Source organism: Leucoraja erinacea, chromosome 18 (assembly GCF_028641065.1).
Source record: "Leucoraja erinacea ecotype New England chromosome 18, Leri_hhj_1, whole genome shotgun sequence".
NCBI lineage: Eukaryota > Metazoa > Chordata > Chondrichthyes > Rajiformes > Rajidae > Leucoraja > Leucoraja erinaceus.
The window spans coordinates 16,912,835-16,927,584 of NC_073394.1; the positions used below are offsets into that span (position 1 = coordinate 16,912,835).

Consider the following 14,750-nt stretch of genomic DNA (forward strand, 5'->3'; position numbering starts at 1 on the left):
TTTCTTTTTCCCGCCCCCCCCGACAACAGTCTGAAGAAGGGTCTCGACCCGAAACATCGCCTATTCCTTCACTCCATAGATGCTGCCACACCCGCTAATTTTCTCCAGCTTTTTTGTCTACCACCCATTTAAACAAGTTCTTTTATCCCGCTATCCTCACCCGCTCCCTACAAAGCCAATGCGTCTTTGGGATGTGGGAGAATGTGCAAATTCAACACAGACAGTGCTCGAGGACAGGATCGAACACAGATCTCTGACGTGTGAGGCAGTAAGTCTACCAGCTGTGCCACTATATTTTGTTTTCCAACACACAAAAAATTATACGTTGATAACTTTGGTTACTAAAAAAAAAAGAAGCTATACATTTTCAGTCTTAAATCTCTAAGTGACGCTATGTCCCCCTTTTCAGCTGCTGTATATTATAATTCAGTTCAAGACTATAGGGCAGTACATTGGCCATAAAGTTGCTGCCTAAAAGTGCCAGAGACCCAGAATTGATCCTGAATATGGGTGCTGCATGTATGGCGTTTGCTCCTTTTCCCTTTGATCACATGGGTTTTCTCCAGGTACTCTTGTTTCCTTTCACATTCCAAAGGTGTGCAGGAACCTTTTTCAGACCCAACCCAAAACGTAATATTTTCCTTTTGTTCAGAGATTTACTCCAGCTTTTTGTGTCTATCTTCAGTTTAAACCAGCATCTGCAGTTCCTTCCTACACACACAATACTATACGATAGAACTTTATTAATCCCAGGAGGGAAATTGTGTGTGTAGGTGTGTGTGTATATTATTATATATTATACGCACACACACATTTATATAGTTATATATTCATGTATAAATATACACCGTTTTGTTTTCTCGTTTATAACATTGTTTATAGATGTTTACATATTCTGTTGTGCTGCTGCAAGTACGGATTTCATTGTTCTAACTGGGATGTGAGAGAATAAAACACTCTTGACTTACGTTGCTAATGTGTGGGGGTAGAACTAGTGTACGGGTGATCGGTGGTCGGCGTGGACTTGGTGGGACAAAGGGCCTGTATCTTTAAATTAAACTAAAAACACTAAAACCAGAGGGAGTCTAAAGAAGGGTCTCTACCCAAAACGTCACCCAATTTCTTCTATCCAGAGATGCTGGCTGCTCCATGGAGTTCCCCCGCACAATTAAAGCATGGAAGAGTCTTCACCCGAACAGTTACCCAACCAGATGCAACTAAATTTAATGTAGCTCTTTTTCCCCCCCAAAGAACCCTTTTTTGCTTAAGTCCAAGTCACGAGTCAAGAGAGTTTTATTGTCATGTGTCCCAGATGACAATGACATTCTTGCTTGCTGCAGCACAACAGAATATGTAAACAGAATACAGAACAGGAGATAAAAGTTCAGTGTGTCTATGTACCATAGACTATATATATATATATACACAATAAATAAACAGATAAAGGGCAATAGGCTGTTATTGTTCAGAGTTTGGAGATGGACCCTTCACCACCTCCAGTTTAAATTCCATTTTGAATATTTTTGGAGGACCAGGAAACCAAGAAGCAAGAGTTACTCCAGCTCCAGGGAGTGATTCTGCATTGGGTTTCAGCGGTCACGGCGAGGCGGTGACCGGACAGCAATGGCGGCCAGATCTCCCACAATGCAAAGGGAGGGAGAAAGTTGCCGTGGCAGTGCGCATGTGCAGGGCGGGCGGCCGTGCCGGCGGATGAGGAGCACCCGGAGAGCAGAGAGAGAGGGTGCTTGCCGGAAGGCGGGCAAAAGACACGGAGAGTTGCCCGGGAGAGAGAGAGATAGACCCGGGCAACCCGCTCAGAGTTGCCCTGTAGCGGGTGTCACGGGTGCTTGCCAAGCCGGGGCAAATTGTTACACGGCTTTTAGGTTGCCTACAATGACATTAGGTGCCCTTTGGCACCCAGGGGAAACCGTTAATTTCGAGCCCTGTACACTAGCACTATCCTACACACTAAACGTACAACTCCGTGCTGTCTGTATCGTCAGGATCGAACCCAGGTCTCTATCGTTGTAAGACAGCAACTCTGCTACTACACCACTGTGCCGCCCAATCCTTCAGCAATGGCCATTGAATGGAGGTTTAAGACTTGCTGCAAACACTGCCCTGTCAAGCAGTATGGCTCATGAACATTAAACACCAAAAGGCACTGTAGTAAAAAACCCCAACAAAGCTCAAAGGCTTTTGGTGAAAAGAGAAAATTTGGCAAATAAAATTGCATACCAAATCATTCCAAAGAAGGGGAACGTTTTAATTTATATTTCGCCATGTTATTACTCCACATGAAAATGTTGGAGTAACTCAGCGGATCAGGGAGAATACAGATACGTGACGTTTTGGGTCAGGACCCTTCTTCAGATTGATTGTGGTGGTAGGGGGAAGAGGGTAAGTGGGAGGGGGGAAAGGTTCTGTTTTGAGTTACTTCACCACTTTTGCTTGTTTAGTAAACCAGCATCTGCAGTTCCTTGCATCTCCTTATTACTCAACTTGCTCGCATTAATACAGAAAAATGTAATAGCCACAATTGATGTCCACAATTCAGATAAATGCATTTAATTCCTCATTGAGGGATATTTAATGATTGACTGAGGAAGTTGAACTTAGATAAAGCCAGTGTCAAATAGCTGCCAAGAATCAAACTGCTGATTTTTTGGTTTATGACCCAAAAACTGAAGAGACAAATGATGAGAAACATACTCAATCCTAGAAGCAAAAACTGGAGTTTTCCCATCTGCATTTCAAAAATGTAGAGGATCCATTGGAAGTTATTTGTAGAGGATTCACTGGAAGTTATTTATTCTGGCACATTCAAAATTTTAAAATAATCCTACATTCACCTAATGAATATAGATGGCGTAAATGAGAAACACAATTGTTTGGGTGAAACAAATTTGCTTAGTTGAACAGGTGCTTTTCATATTTTAAAGAATTGCTCACATATTTTCTCAAGTTTCATAATTAAAAGTCTGATAACCTAGGTATGTTACAATACTTACCTTCAGCGGCGCTGCAGTTCTGCCACTGGTCGTGTGCGCGATTTTGGCGCTTCGTGGGGGGGGGGGGGGGGGGGGGGGGGGTTTAAAATGCGCTTTTCTCCTACGTTGTCCTGGATTATATTTTGTTGGAGTGCAAGCTTTTGCTGAAGAATTGTTCCGACGGCCGTTCTGTGTGTTTATTTTTTAAATCGCCCGACAAGTTCAGAGCTGGAGTAATTTTAAAATCAGCTTCTAAAGCCATCAATGCCGACAACAGGGACGGATTTCACGTACGGGACAGGTAAAGGAAAGCCGTTTATTTTATGTATAAAAGTGCTCCTTAAGATGCCTTTATTTCACATTTTACGTTGCGAAACAGTGATTTTTTTCCCATACGAACCTGCAGTATTTTTCCTCCCGATATGGGGTTTAAATTCACTGCAACTGCAACGTTCCTAATGATCGCAATCCAGAAAAACCCACTCACAAGATGATTTAAATGGCCATTAATTTACAGGTATTAAACATTAAATTCCTTCAATTTGGCCTATAAATCCATGACAATGAGATTTAAAAATGATGTTATATTGTGAATTCTTGAGTGAATGTTATTTGGACACTTAGGCTATTTAAAAACATTAATCTATTCTTAAGAAATTGATAGATGTTTAGATCTAATAATTGAATTTTGTAATTAGCTACGATTAGGTAACTAACTAATTATATGCTTTAATTTCAAGTCATCTAAGTAAGATCGTTTCACATTTGTTTCAGAATGCTTCAATCCACAGTAACTGAACATTTCTTTCAGTTCTCTTAATTTTTAAGAAAGTTATGGGCTTTTGACTGTCCTCGATCACAGCTTTTGAATTAAGTCAATGGAAAAGCAATAGGGAACAAGATGCTAATTTCCAAGTACGAAAACGGCCATAACTTTTTTAATGCTGAAGATATGAAAGTGAATTAGGTGTCAAATTACTTCTTTTTATGCTTTATCTGATGGGATAAATTACAGACTTGATTTTTTAAATCTCAAAATGTTATATCATTGCTAGATAACCTACAAAAGAAACACCATTGCAATTTATCACTTTATAGGTCCAGTATCATTAAATGCACTTCCAAAAATAGTGCAAACTATCAAAAATCAATTTGACCAAAGCAGTCATATCGTTAAACATCTGAGTAAACGACTTATTGTTCTCATTTAAAAAGGTTGTTACCAAAGTTCAACACCCAAATATCAAGAACTCTAATGCACACATTTAAAATCGTTTTTGAATAATTTGCTTGACTTAATACACAACCTGATTGGAATTTCAAAATTCAGATGATTAGTCAGCATCCAATTCTGTGCTTCTGTTTTTAAAAAGCCTAAATGATGATTTGATGGACTTCTAAATAGTTAAAATACTCAGTCTCGATAACCAAACAGAGAATTATTTGTGTTACAAGGTCAACTTATCTGAGATGAGGGACCCAAAACAAATGTTGGTCCTTCATAGCCTACTTTGAGTGGCAAATTTATTTGCAAATGAGAGCCCCATTTCAATTGAGTGGATGTTACATGCAAAGTATAAGTAGTGCAAGCAAAATGTAATTATGATCCTCACAATTAATGAGATGTCAATGAGAACATAAAATTAGCCCAGTCAATCAAAGACCAGACCATTGGCTCCATCTAAACTTCACGTGCTACATTCCTGCCTAGGAAACTAACAATTACATAAAGACCCTCAATTTACAATTAAATGTGATAATTAAAATCACAGAAACATTTAAAACTAAACTCTGTTGTTGAAAGATTCCCAGATTTGAGACACTCCTTAAAAAAAATCATAGCTAATATTCATCTATGACAGATAGTAAAATGAAACTAGACTAAATAAATGGCATAGGTGGACCACAAGTCCTGTCTTATCTAACTCTTGACTAAATCTGAGCCACCCCATCTCACAATGGCCTAAAAACCTTCAAATGTCAACAAAATCGAACATTTGGCAGCCACCTGAGCAAACAATCAATTACCACAAAAAAAGAGATCCACAACCCTACCTTATAACCACCAGGCTTCAACTCGTTTGATAGGATTTAATACAAATTTAAACATGGTAGATATGGTCAACCAATACACCACAGGCAGATCAAAAAGATACCCAAATATGACTGCAAATCCAAGGAACACGTCTTCCTTTGCTGCTTATTCCACACCATCAATAGACCAACATTCAAGATTATCAAATGGACCCAATGCATTAACACAGAATTACAAAGTGTTCATCTTTTTATATAAAAGACAATGATGAATTAGGTATTAAATTTCTCAATGACAAAATTCAAAATGTTACAGAATCTGATCTATTTAGTGTTCAACATTAAAGATTTTAATATTCTCACTAATAACAATAACATTTGGTATAATTATAAACAATATCATTGCAGAAATACTTTACTGGTATATCAAGAACTATTGTTACATTATTGTGGAGAAGGTGCAGAAAATAACCAGCATAAGCCAACCATCTGAATTGTACAAGTAAATATGGTGAATCCAGTTACTTAATTTATTTCTTAAGGTGGACAAAAATGCTGGAGAAACTCAGCGGGTGAGGCAGCATCTATGGAACGAAGGAATAGATGACGTTTTGGGTCGAGACCCTTCTTCAGACTGATGTGGGGGTGGGAGGGGCGGGAAGAAGAAAGGAAGAGGCGGAGACAGTGGGCTGTGGGAAAGCTGGGAAGGGATGGGGAAGGAGGAAGAAAGCAAGAACTAGCTGAAATTGGAGAAGTCAATGTTCATACCGCTGGGGTGTAAACAACCCAAGCGAAATATGAGGCATCGCTCCTCTAATTTGTGGTGGGACTCACTCTGGCCATGGAGGAGGCCCAGGACAGAAAGGTCGGATACGGAATAGAAGGGGGAGTTGAAGTGCTGAGCCACCGGGAGATCGGGTTGGTTAATGCGAATGGTGCAGAGGTGTTGGGCAAAGCGATCGCCAAGCCTGCGCTTGGTCTCACTGATGTAGAGTAAGTTGACACCTAGAGCAGCGGATGCAGTAGATGAGGTTGGAAGAGGTGCAGGTGAACCTCTGCCTCACCTGGAAAGACTGCTTGGGTCCTTGGATGGAGTTGAGGGGGGAGGTAATGCAACAAGTGCAACATTTCCTGCGGTTGCATGGGAAAGTACCAGGGGAGAGGGTGGTTTGGGTGGGAAGGGACGAATTGACCAGGGAATTACGGAGGGAGCGGTCTCAACGGAAAGCCGAAAGGGGAGGAGATGGGAGGATGTGGCCAGTGGTGGGATCCCGTTGGAGATGGCAAAAATGTCGGAGGGTTATCTGTTGTATGTGACGGCTGGTTGGGTGGAAGGCGAGGACAAGGGGGACTCTGTCCTTCTTACGAGTGGGGGGGGATGGGGAGTGAGAGCCGAGCTACAGGATATAGGAGACCCTGGTGAGAGCCTCATCTATAGTTGAAGAGGGGAACCCCCATTTCCTAAAGAATGAGGACATCTCTGATGCCCTGGTCTGGAACACCTCATCCTGGGTGCAGATGTGGCGTAGACCCAGGAATTGGTTGTAGGGGATAGAGTCCTTACAGGAAGCAGGGTGGGAAGAAGTGTAGTCCAGATAGCCATGGGAGTCAGTGGGTTCGTAAAAGATATCAGTCAGTAGTCTGTTACCTGCGATGGAGATAGTGAGGTCAAGAAACGGTAGGGAGATGTCGGAAATGGTCCAGGTGAAATGGATGAAGTCAGTGAGTTCTGCATGGGTGCAGGAAGCAGCACCAATGCAGTCGTCAATGTAGCGGAGGTAGAGTTCGGGGATAGGGCCACGGTACGCCTCAAACAAGGATTGTTCGACGTACCCTACAAAGAGGCAGGCATAGCTGGGGCCCATGCACGTGCCCTTAGCTACGCCTTGGATTTGGAGGAAATGGAAGGATTCAAAGGAAAAGTTGTTCAGGGTAAGGACCAGCTCCGTTAGGCAGAGGAGAGTATCGGAAGACGGGGATTGGTTGGTTCTACGGTCAAGGAAGAAACGGAGGGCTTATAGACCCTCCTGGTGGAGGATGGAGGTGTAGAGTGACTGGACATCCATGGTGAAGATGAGGGAATGGGGACCTTGGAAAACGGAAGTCATGGAGCAGACGAAGAGCGTGTGAGGTGTCTTGGACATAGGTAGGGCGGGATTTCACCGGGGGGGGGGGGGAATAGGATGGAGTCGAGGTATGTGGAAATAAGTTTGGTGGGACAAGAACACGCAGAAACAATGGGTCTGCCAGGGCAGTCAGGTTTGTGGATTTTGGGGAGAAGGTAAAATCGAACTGTGTGAGGCTGGGGAACGATGAGGTTGGAGGTTTGGGAGTCATTGCCAAAGATCAACTGCAGATGCTAGAAACCTGAAATTTTAACTCTATTTCTCCTTCCACATATGCTGCCTGTTGTGCTGTATTTTCCACCATCTTGTTTTTATTTTATAATATACTCCGTTAAGAGATTCAGTCGCAGATTGCAGGACAAGAAATTTGCTGTGGGGGTGAACATGTGGAATATGTAACTACAGATGTCTGTGGAGGCCTATTTTTAGATGTAAAGGGCAGATGAGCAGAAGTTTGATATTCTGATAGATGATCTGCCACAATTGTCTTGAATGTCTGAGCAATGAAAGGGCTGAATGGACTACTAATGATATTATCTTTCTTTCCTTGGCACAACTACATCAAATTAATCATAACGCCTTGTGAATTACAATCTATTCTATATTGCTGAGAAATCAAAATCGTTGCATGATTTATAAATGTATAGTTCTGAATACCTCCATTGGCATATTAATGTAATTAAATATACAACAGGAACATGGGAACTACGTGTATGTCTGCATTTTTTTTAAAACTGTCAGGTAGAGGGGTTAATAACAGCATAAGGGAACTTAAGATATTATAAACAAAGGCTCAGAATACAATCTTAGTTTAGAGGTACAGCATGGAAACATGGAACTCTGCGCTGATCCCCGTACACTAACACTATCCTACACACTAAGGACAATTTACAAATTTTACCAAAGCCAATTAACCCACAAACCTGTACATCTTCGGAGCGTGGGATGAAAACGGAGCATCCAGGGAAAACCCACGCAGTCATGAGGTGAACCTACAAACTCCGTATAGACAGGACTTATGGTCAGGATCGAACCCCGGTCTCTGGCACGGTAAGGCAGCAACTCTACACTGCACCACCCCCAAATGTTAGGTAGTTATATTAAATTTACATATAACACCTGTTAAGCCATAATGTGTTGCATTTACCTCTGGTCACCAGACATTTGAAAAGTTAGGAAGGTTCTAAAGATTTGAATCTCAATGTTAGAATGGAGAAGCTAAGGTTTTGCTCCTCGGAACAGAGAGTTTGAGAGGAGATTTAACAGAAATATTAAAGATTAAGTCAGGTTCATATAAGATGACTAAACAACCTGCTCCCCCCTCAGCAGGTTGTTTAAGAATAGAGGAAATCAATTTATAATGACAGCAAAGTTTCAGAAAAGATGTAAGAAACGACTTTGGCTTGCTCTGGGATTATTATCTGGAACTCAGTGCTTCAAATGTTGATGGGAAGAGAATCAAATCAAGGTCTTCAAAAGGGGACTGGATAGGAAATCAAGGGAAATGCTTTGTGGGATTGACGGGCAGCAGCAGAAAATGGAGGTTGACCAGATTTCACCACAGGGAGCTGGCATGGTCTCTGGTTCAGTTGACCTTGTTTCATGGTTCTATAAATAAGGACTTGCAGGTACATTTATGCTAGTGATACAGAGCCAACAACAAATGTAGTGGGAAATACTCAGGGACATGTTGCAAAGAAGGCAGTCAAGTTCACGCTCAGTTGAAGATGCAGTATAAACTGTTCTTGAAATTGAATAAAGTACCTCCAATATAAGGAACAAATCTAAGTAATACATTTTGAAAAATGAGTTTTCAAAGAATCTGCAAATACATAAAGGCAAGAGCACAAAGAAGGCACGTTCCACTGAAATTTACAGCTAAATCCCAAACAAACTGGGGGCAAAGTATAGAGTAAATTTGAAATCCTGAAATGTTACCAACCAAACAGAAAAATGCAAATGAATTTAGTTCAATTTGACAAATTTCTCATTCTCTCATTTGAAAAACCTTATTGCAGCCATTCTAAATCCACCTATCACCAAAGATTATTTATTGCCATTTCTGAATAAATTCCACATTTGAATTTGAAACATTAAGTTCTGCAGGAATTTGAATTGGAGCAGAATAACAGTAAAAACTACATTAAAATAACCTGTGAGCAATGATCCGCACAGAGTCAGAACAACGACCATGTTATCAATTTACATCATTATTTGCAGATAAAGCCACCAGGACAGAATAAGCAGGTCAAAATTGTAGCACATAACGCAAAAAATAAATGTCAGATCAGAATTTTTTTTTACAAACACAGCAATTCATAAATCTTTATAAAGTCAAATCCATGAATTTGATTCCCTGTTTGTGCCTAAACGCTTAGAATCCTACAGTTTTAAGTAGCAGGAGATTTTCAATAAAAACATTTATATTTTGCAGGAGTATGTTATCACTTCTTAGTTTCTCTAAACTAAGAGATACAGCATGGAAACAGGCCCTTTGGTCCACTGGGGGTTAGGTTAGGTAAGGGGGAGGTGCAGCGAGACCTGGGCGTCCTTGTACACCGGTCACTGGAAGTGACCGGTGTACAGGTACAGCAGGCAGTGAAGAAAGCTAATGGAATGTTGGCCTTCATAACAAGAGGATTTCAGTATAGGAGTAAAGAGATTCTTCTGCAGTTGTATAGGGCTCTGGTGAGACCACATCTGGAGTATTGTATACAGTTTTGGTCTCCTAATTTGAGGAAGGACATCCTTGTGATTGAGGCAGTGCAGCGTAGGTTCACGAGATTGATCACTGGGATGGCGGGACTGTCATACGAGGAAAGATTGAAAAGACTAGGCTTGTATTCACTGGAGTTAAAAGGATGAGGGGGTATCTTATAGAAACATATAAAATTATAAAAGGACTGGACAAACTAGATGCAGGAAAAATGTTCCCAATGTTGGGCGAGTCCAGAACCAGGGGCCACAGTCTTAGAATAAAAGGGGGGTCATTTAAGACGGACGTGAGAAAAAATGTTTTCACCCAGAGTTGTGAATTTATGGAATTCCCTGCCACAGAGGGCAGTGGAGGCCAGGTGACTGGATGGATTTAGGAGAGAGTTAGATAGAGCTCTAGGGGCTAGTGGAGTCAAGGGATATGGGAGAAGGCAGGCACGGGTTATTGATAGGGGACGATCAGCCATGATCACAATGAATGGCGGTGCTGGCTCGAAGGGACGTTTGGCCTCCTCCTGCACCTATTTTCTATGTTTCTATGATTCTGTTCCGATCAGCAATCACCCATACACTAGTTCTATCCTACACATTAGGAATAATTTACAAAAGCCAATTAACCTGCAAACCTACATGCCTTTGGAATGTGGGCGGACACCATAGCACCTGGAGAAAACCCACGCAGTCATAGGGAAAACATACAAACTCTGTACATACGGCACCCATAGTCAGGATCAAACTCTGATGCTACATGGCCACAATTCTACTGCTGCACCACTTCCTTAAGCACCGTATAATACATTTAAAAATTGTTCACCAACAAAAGCCAATTCTAAACATATGTTTTGAAAGACCAAATTTAATTATGCCCAATTTAGACAAGCAAGTATGCTGTTGAACTTCCATACAACTTTCAAAAGCAGGCTAAGAACAATTGTAGAATGGATTATTCTGTAATAAAGACGACAATAGCAGTAGAGGACAATAATAATAAATACAGCATCAATTCAGAATTGTGGTGATATTATGAACAACGTATGCAGTCACCAAAATTCATTTAAACCAGCAATTTTTCTTTGGGGAGATGCAAAGAAAGACGGAGAAAATATTTTCTTCTTAATTGCTCCAATGATTAGGGAAAGATTGTGCCACTGAAACAAAAAGATTTTCAAGACCCGATTCAATCCCAATTAAATCTTGCAACAATCAGTTGTGTGACTCTTATGTGAGTTATTACTGAAATAAATACTAAATAGAATAACATTGAAGAACATGATATTCAAGTTACAAGAGTTAGTAATTGAACAAAATGAGAAATAAATACAGAGTGAGAACCCCTTACAATTCCTAATTTTCGCAGTATTTTGTAGAACATAGGAATATAACATTTATTCAGGAAATATGCCTACTCACATTATAACGGCAGGAATCTGAACTATTCATTGGGGGGGTGGAAGAAATTAATGGAAAGTAATAATGTATTAGAATAGAAATCTACATTAGAAAATAGGAGGTATTGGCAGTCTTAAGATATGCTAAGTTAAATCTCTGGGGCCTGGTCAAGTGTATCCTAAAACATTGTGAGAAGCAATTGCTGGGGCCGTGGCAGAGATATTTTCATCATTATTTAACCAAGATCAGAGGTACTAAAAGACTGGTTAATGTGTTTTATTTTAAAGATGGGCTGCAAGGATAAGTCAAGGTACGGGCAACAGATCTCAACGATGGAATAGTTACTGGTCGGGATTCTGAGAGACTAAATTACAAGCATTTGGAAAGGCAAAGATTTATTAAGAATAGTCAGTATGGCTTCTTTGTGTTTGGGAAACTAGGGGCTCATGATTTTTTTTTTGAACAAGTGACAGCCATGGTGGTAGATGTTATCTACATGAACTTTAACAATGCCTTGGATTAGGTCCCGTGTAGTAGGCTAGCCTGGAAGGCTAGATCCAGGATGAGATAGTGAATTGGATACAATGTTGGCTCAGTAGAACGCGTGGTAGTGATAGCGGAGAGGCGTTATTCCAACTGGAGACTTGTGACCAGTGGTATGAAGAGGGACCAGTGCTGTCCACTGTTTGGGTGTCATCTATATTAACCATTTGGATGACAATGTTGCGAACAATTAGTTTGCAGATAACACCAAAATTGGTGTAATGAACAGTGAAGGCGGTAAGATCTAATCAACTGGGGAAATGCACCCAGGATGGCAGATGGAATTTAACTCGGGCAAATGGGAGGTGTTGCAATTTAAACTAATGTAGGATTAAGAGTAAATAGTAGGGCCTGGAGAATGTTGTAGTGCAGATACCTAGGGGAACAGGTACAGAGTTCGATGAAAGTATTGAAAACAGAGTGAAGGTGATGTCTGAAGGAAAGCAAGCCATTCATCATGACATTGAGTACAGGAATTGGGACATCATGTTACAACAGTACGCTGTTGTGGAGTTCGTGCAGTTCTCGTCACCCAGCCAGAAGAAGGTCATTATGCTGGAATGTGTGCAGCATGAGTACGTTACTGAGACTAGAACTCGAGTTGTAAGGAGAAACTAGGACATTTTCCCCTAGAGCGTGGGGATTAATGTCTTACAGCGATATTTAAAATCATGAGGGGTTTAGATAAAGCGAGGTGATCAATAAGTATTTTTCCCACGGTGGGGAAACTCAGGGCATAGATTTACTGCAAGGGGAAAGATTTAAAAGAGAATTGAGAAGCAACATTTTCACAAAGAGTATGTTGGGTACAGGGAATGTGCTGACACAGGAAGCGGTAGAGACAGGTACATTGACAAAGTTTAAAACATTTAGACAGGTACATGGATAGGAAATATTTAGAGGGATATAAGCTAATTGTAGGCAAATGGAACAAAAGATAAGCAACTCGATCAGCATGGATGAGATGGGTCAAAACACTACAGTTTAGTGAACTTGCATATTGATATATATATGCATGACTCGGCTGCATTGCACTCCTATCATTGGTACTCAAGACTCTGAACGAATGTCATTAGGCCTGAAAGTCACTGAATCATACTATTATTCAGTAAACTGCAAAATAATGTCACAGAAGCTTCAATTCACAACAGATCAGCAGACACATTCACCAATAAAAAGGTTACATGCAGCAATAACCTGGGTGATTATCCAACAATTATAGTACAAAAAAATTAAAATCATCACCAAAAAAACTGGACCTTACTGCTTGAAATGCAGCTAATTTGCCCATAAAGCCAGAGTGAGCGAATGGAAACAGACAGAGGAAAGGCAGACTCCACAAGAACAAACTGACAAAAAGAAATCAGCAACAAGCTGCAAGTGTGCAACACATCTTTATTGAAACTTTCTCTGATGCAGCAACATCAATTTACAAACTCACACTTCTCGGGAGCTCTAAAAGGCAGAGAAGAAAAAGAAATACAGCCTCAGTTTAAAAACCAGTGAATCAAACATCCGCAAATGAATTTTATCAAAATACTCCCAGAAAGGGACAAATGGTGGCAGCATAAAGATGGTAGTAAGAAATTTTTTTTTTTACAAAAAATAAATTAAGGAATTTTCAAGTTTTCAGGAACAAAACTGACATACCATTTGCACTTTTATCACAGACTTGTCTCGCTCTTGCGTTCTATGTAGATGCAAACTACCAGAAACAGTTTCTGCTCAAGAATTCAACGTGGTTATTTATAAAGCAGGGTTATTTTTGTTCGAAGCTGACATAGTGAAAACAAAGAGTAAAGCTTCAAAGCTTCAACAAAAATGTTCTGGGTGGGATATCTGAATAGAGTTTGTGTAGCCTACTTTTACGAATAAATTTGTAATTCGTCAATTCCCTCTAGAATGAAGCAGCACGGTGGCTGTGAAAGACAAAATTAAGCACTGCCAATATTTCACTTTCTCCAGTCCTTCATTAGGAGCGCATCACTTGAGCATTACCTCGAGGAGTGCCCCGAGGTCCACCAGGTCCAGAGCCACGCTTGAAGTTTTGTTGATATCCATCCTATAAAACAACATAGTTTTGAGAAGTTTCTTTGCTTCCAAGTTAGAAAAAGAAGACTTTTGTGAATTCCATATCTCAGAACAAACCAAAAAATTAAAATCTGTCATGCTGATTTGCTCCACTGATAATTATTTGCCATGTACTTCTAGACGGGAAACAAAAGCAGGAGAGTGAATGGCAGGGCTCTGGGGAGTGTTGTAGAGCAGGGGGTTTAAGGAGAGGGGACATGAAGACACATTGGCCTTCATCAGAGTATTGAGTAGAGAAGTTGGGAGGTTATGTATGGTTCAGAGTATTATGTTCAGTTTTGGTCACCCTCTTATAGGAAATATGTTACGCTGGAAAAGGTACAGAGAAGATTTACAAGGATGTTGCTCGAATCAATGTACATTTGAAGTTTCCTAAAAATCGAACATTAAGATGTTTAACTAAGTTTGACATTCCTCTGAAAATAAATCCTTTCATCTATATCTTCAGTCGAACACAGCAGAGACAAAATATAAACATTCCAATGTAAAAGCTGTCAACCTTTGAATTACACTAATTACAATCTTTCTCAACTGTTTAATTAGTATTTTTAACGAATGGGATAAATTAATAGAAAATTTGGCTCAAAATGTTAAATTGTAAAGAGACCAAAGATAATACATATCTATTCTAGCATCCAATATGTTTAATGGAGCTCGTATTTACCTAATGGACCTGGTTCTCAATATAAATCTGGATCACTTTGAATATGTCCAAAATTAGTTATAAGTCACTGGTTATAACTTGGATGGAGCAAATAAATAGAAAAATACTTTGCAACTCTTGCAGTCATAAGAAGTGAAAATAAAGCACACATTGAAATAACCTCAAATAAAAGGCTTCACGCATCAATTACAAACGGAA

The 14,750-nt window shown here is 40.2% G+C and overlaps 1 protein-coding gene across 7 annotated transcripts in view; it reads right to left on the reverse strand.

Annotated features, from left to right (window-relative positions):
• Nucleotides 1–14,750, reverse strand: part of caprin1b (cell cycle associated protein 1b) — an 89,410-nt gene that overhangs the window by 5,701 nt on the left and 68,959 nt on the right. For 6 of the 7 annotated variants that reach the window (XM_055649397.1, XM_055649398.1, XM_055649403.1 and 3 more), the window contains one exon: nucleotides 13,796–13,859. In XM_055649397.1, coding sequence (XP_055505372.1) covers nucleotides 13,796–13,859 — 64 coding nt within the window. Of the gene's footprint in view, nucleotides 1–13,175; nucleotides 13,253–13,795; nucleotides 13,860–14,750 lie in introns of those variants that run through there. The other variant, XM_055649399.1, reaches the window with a different exon arrangement.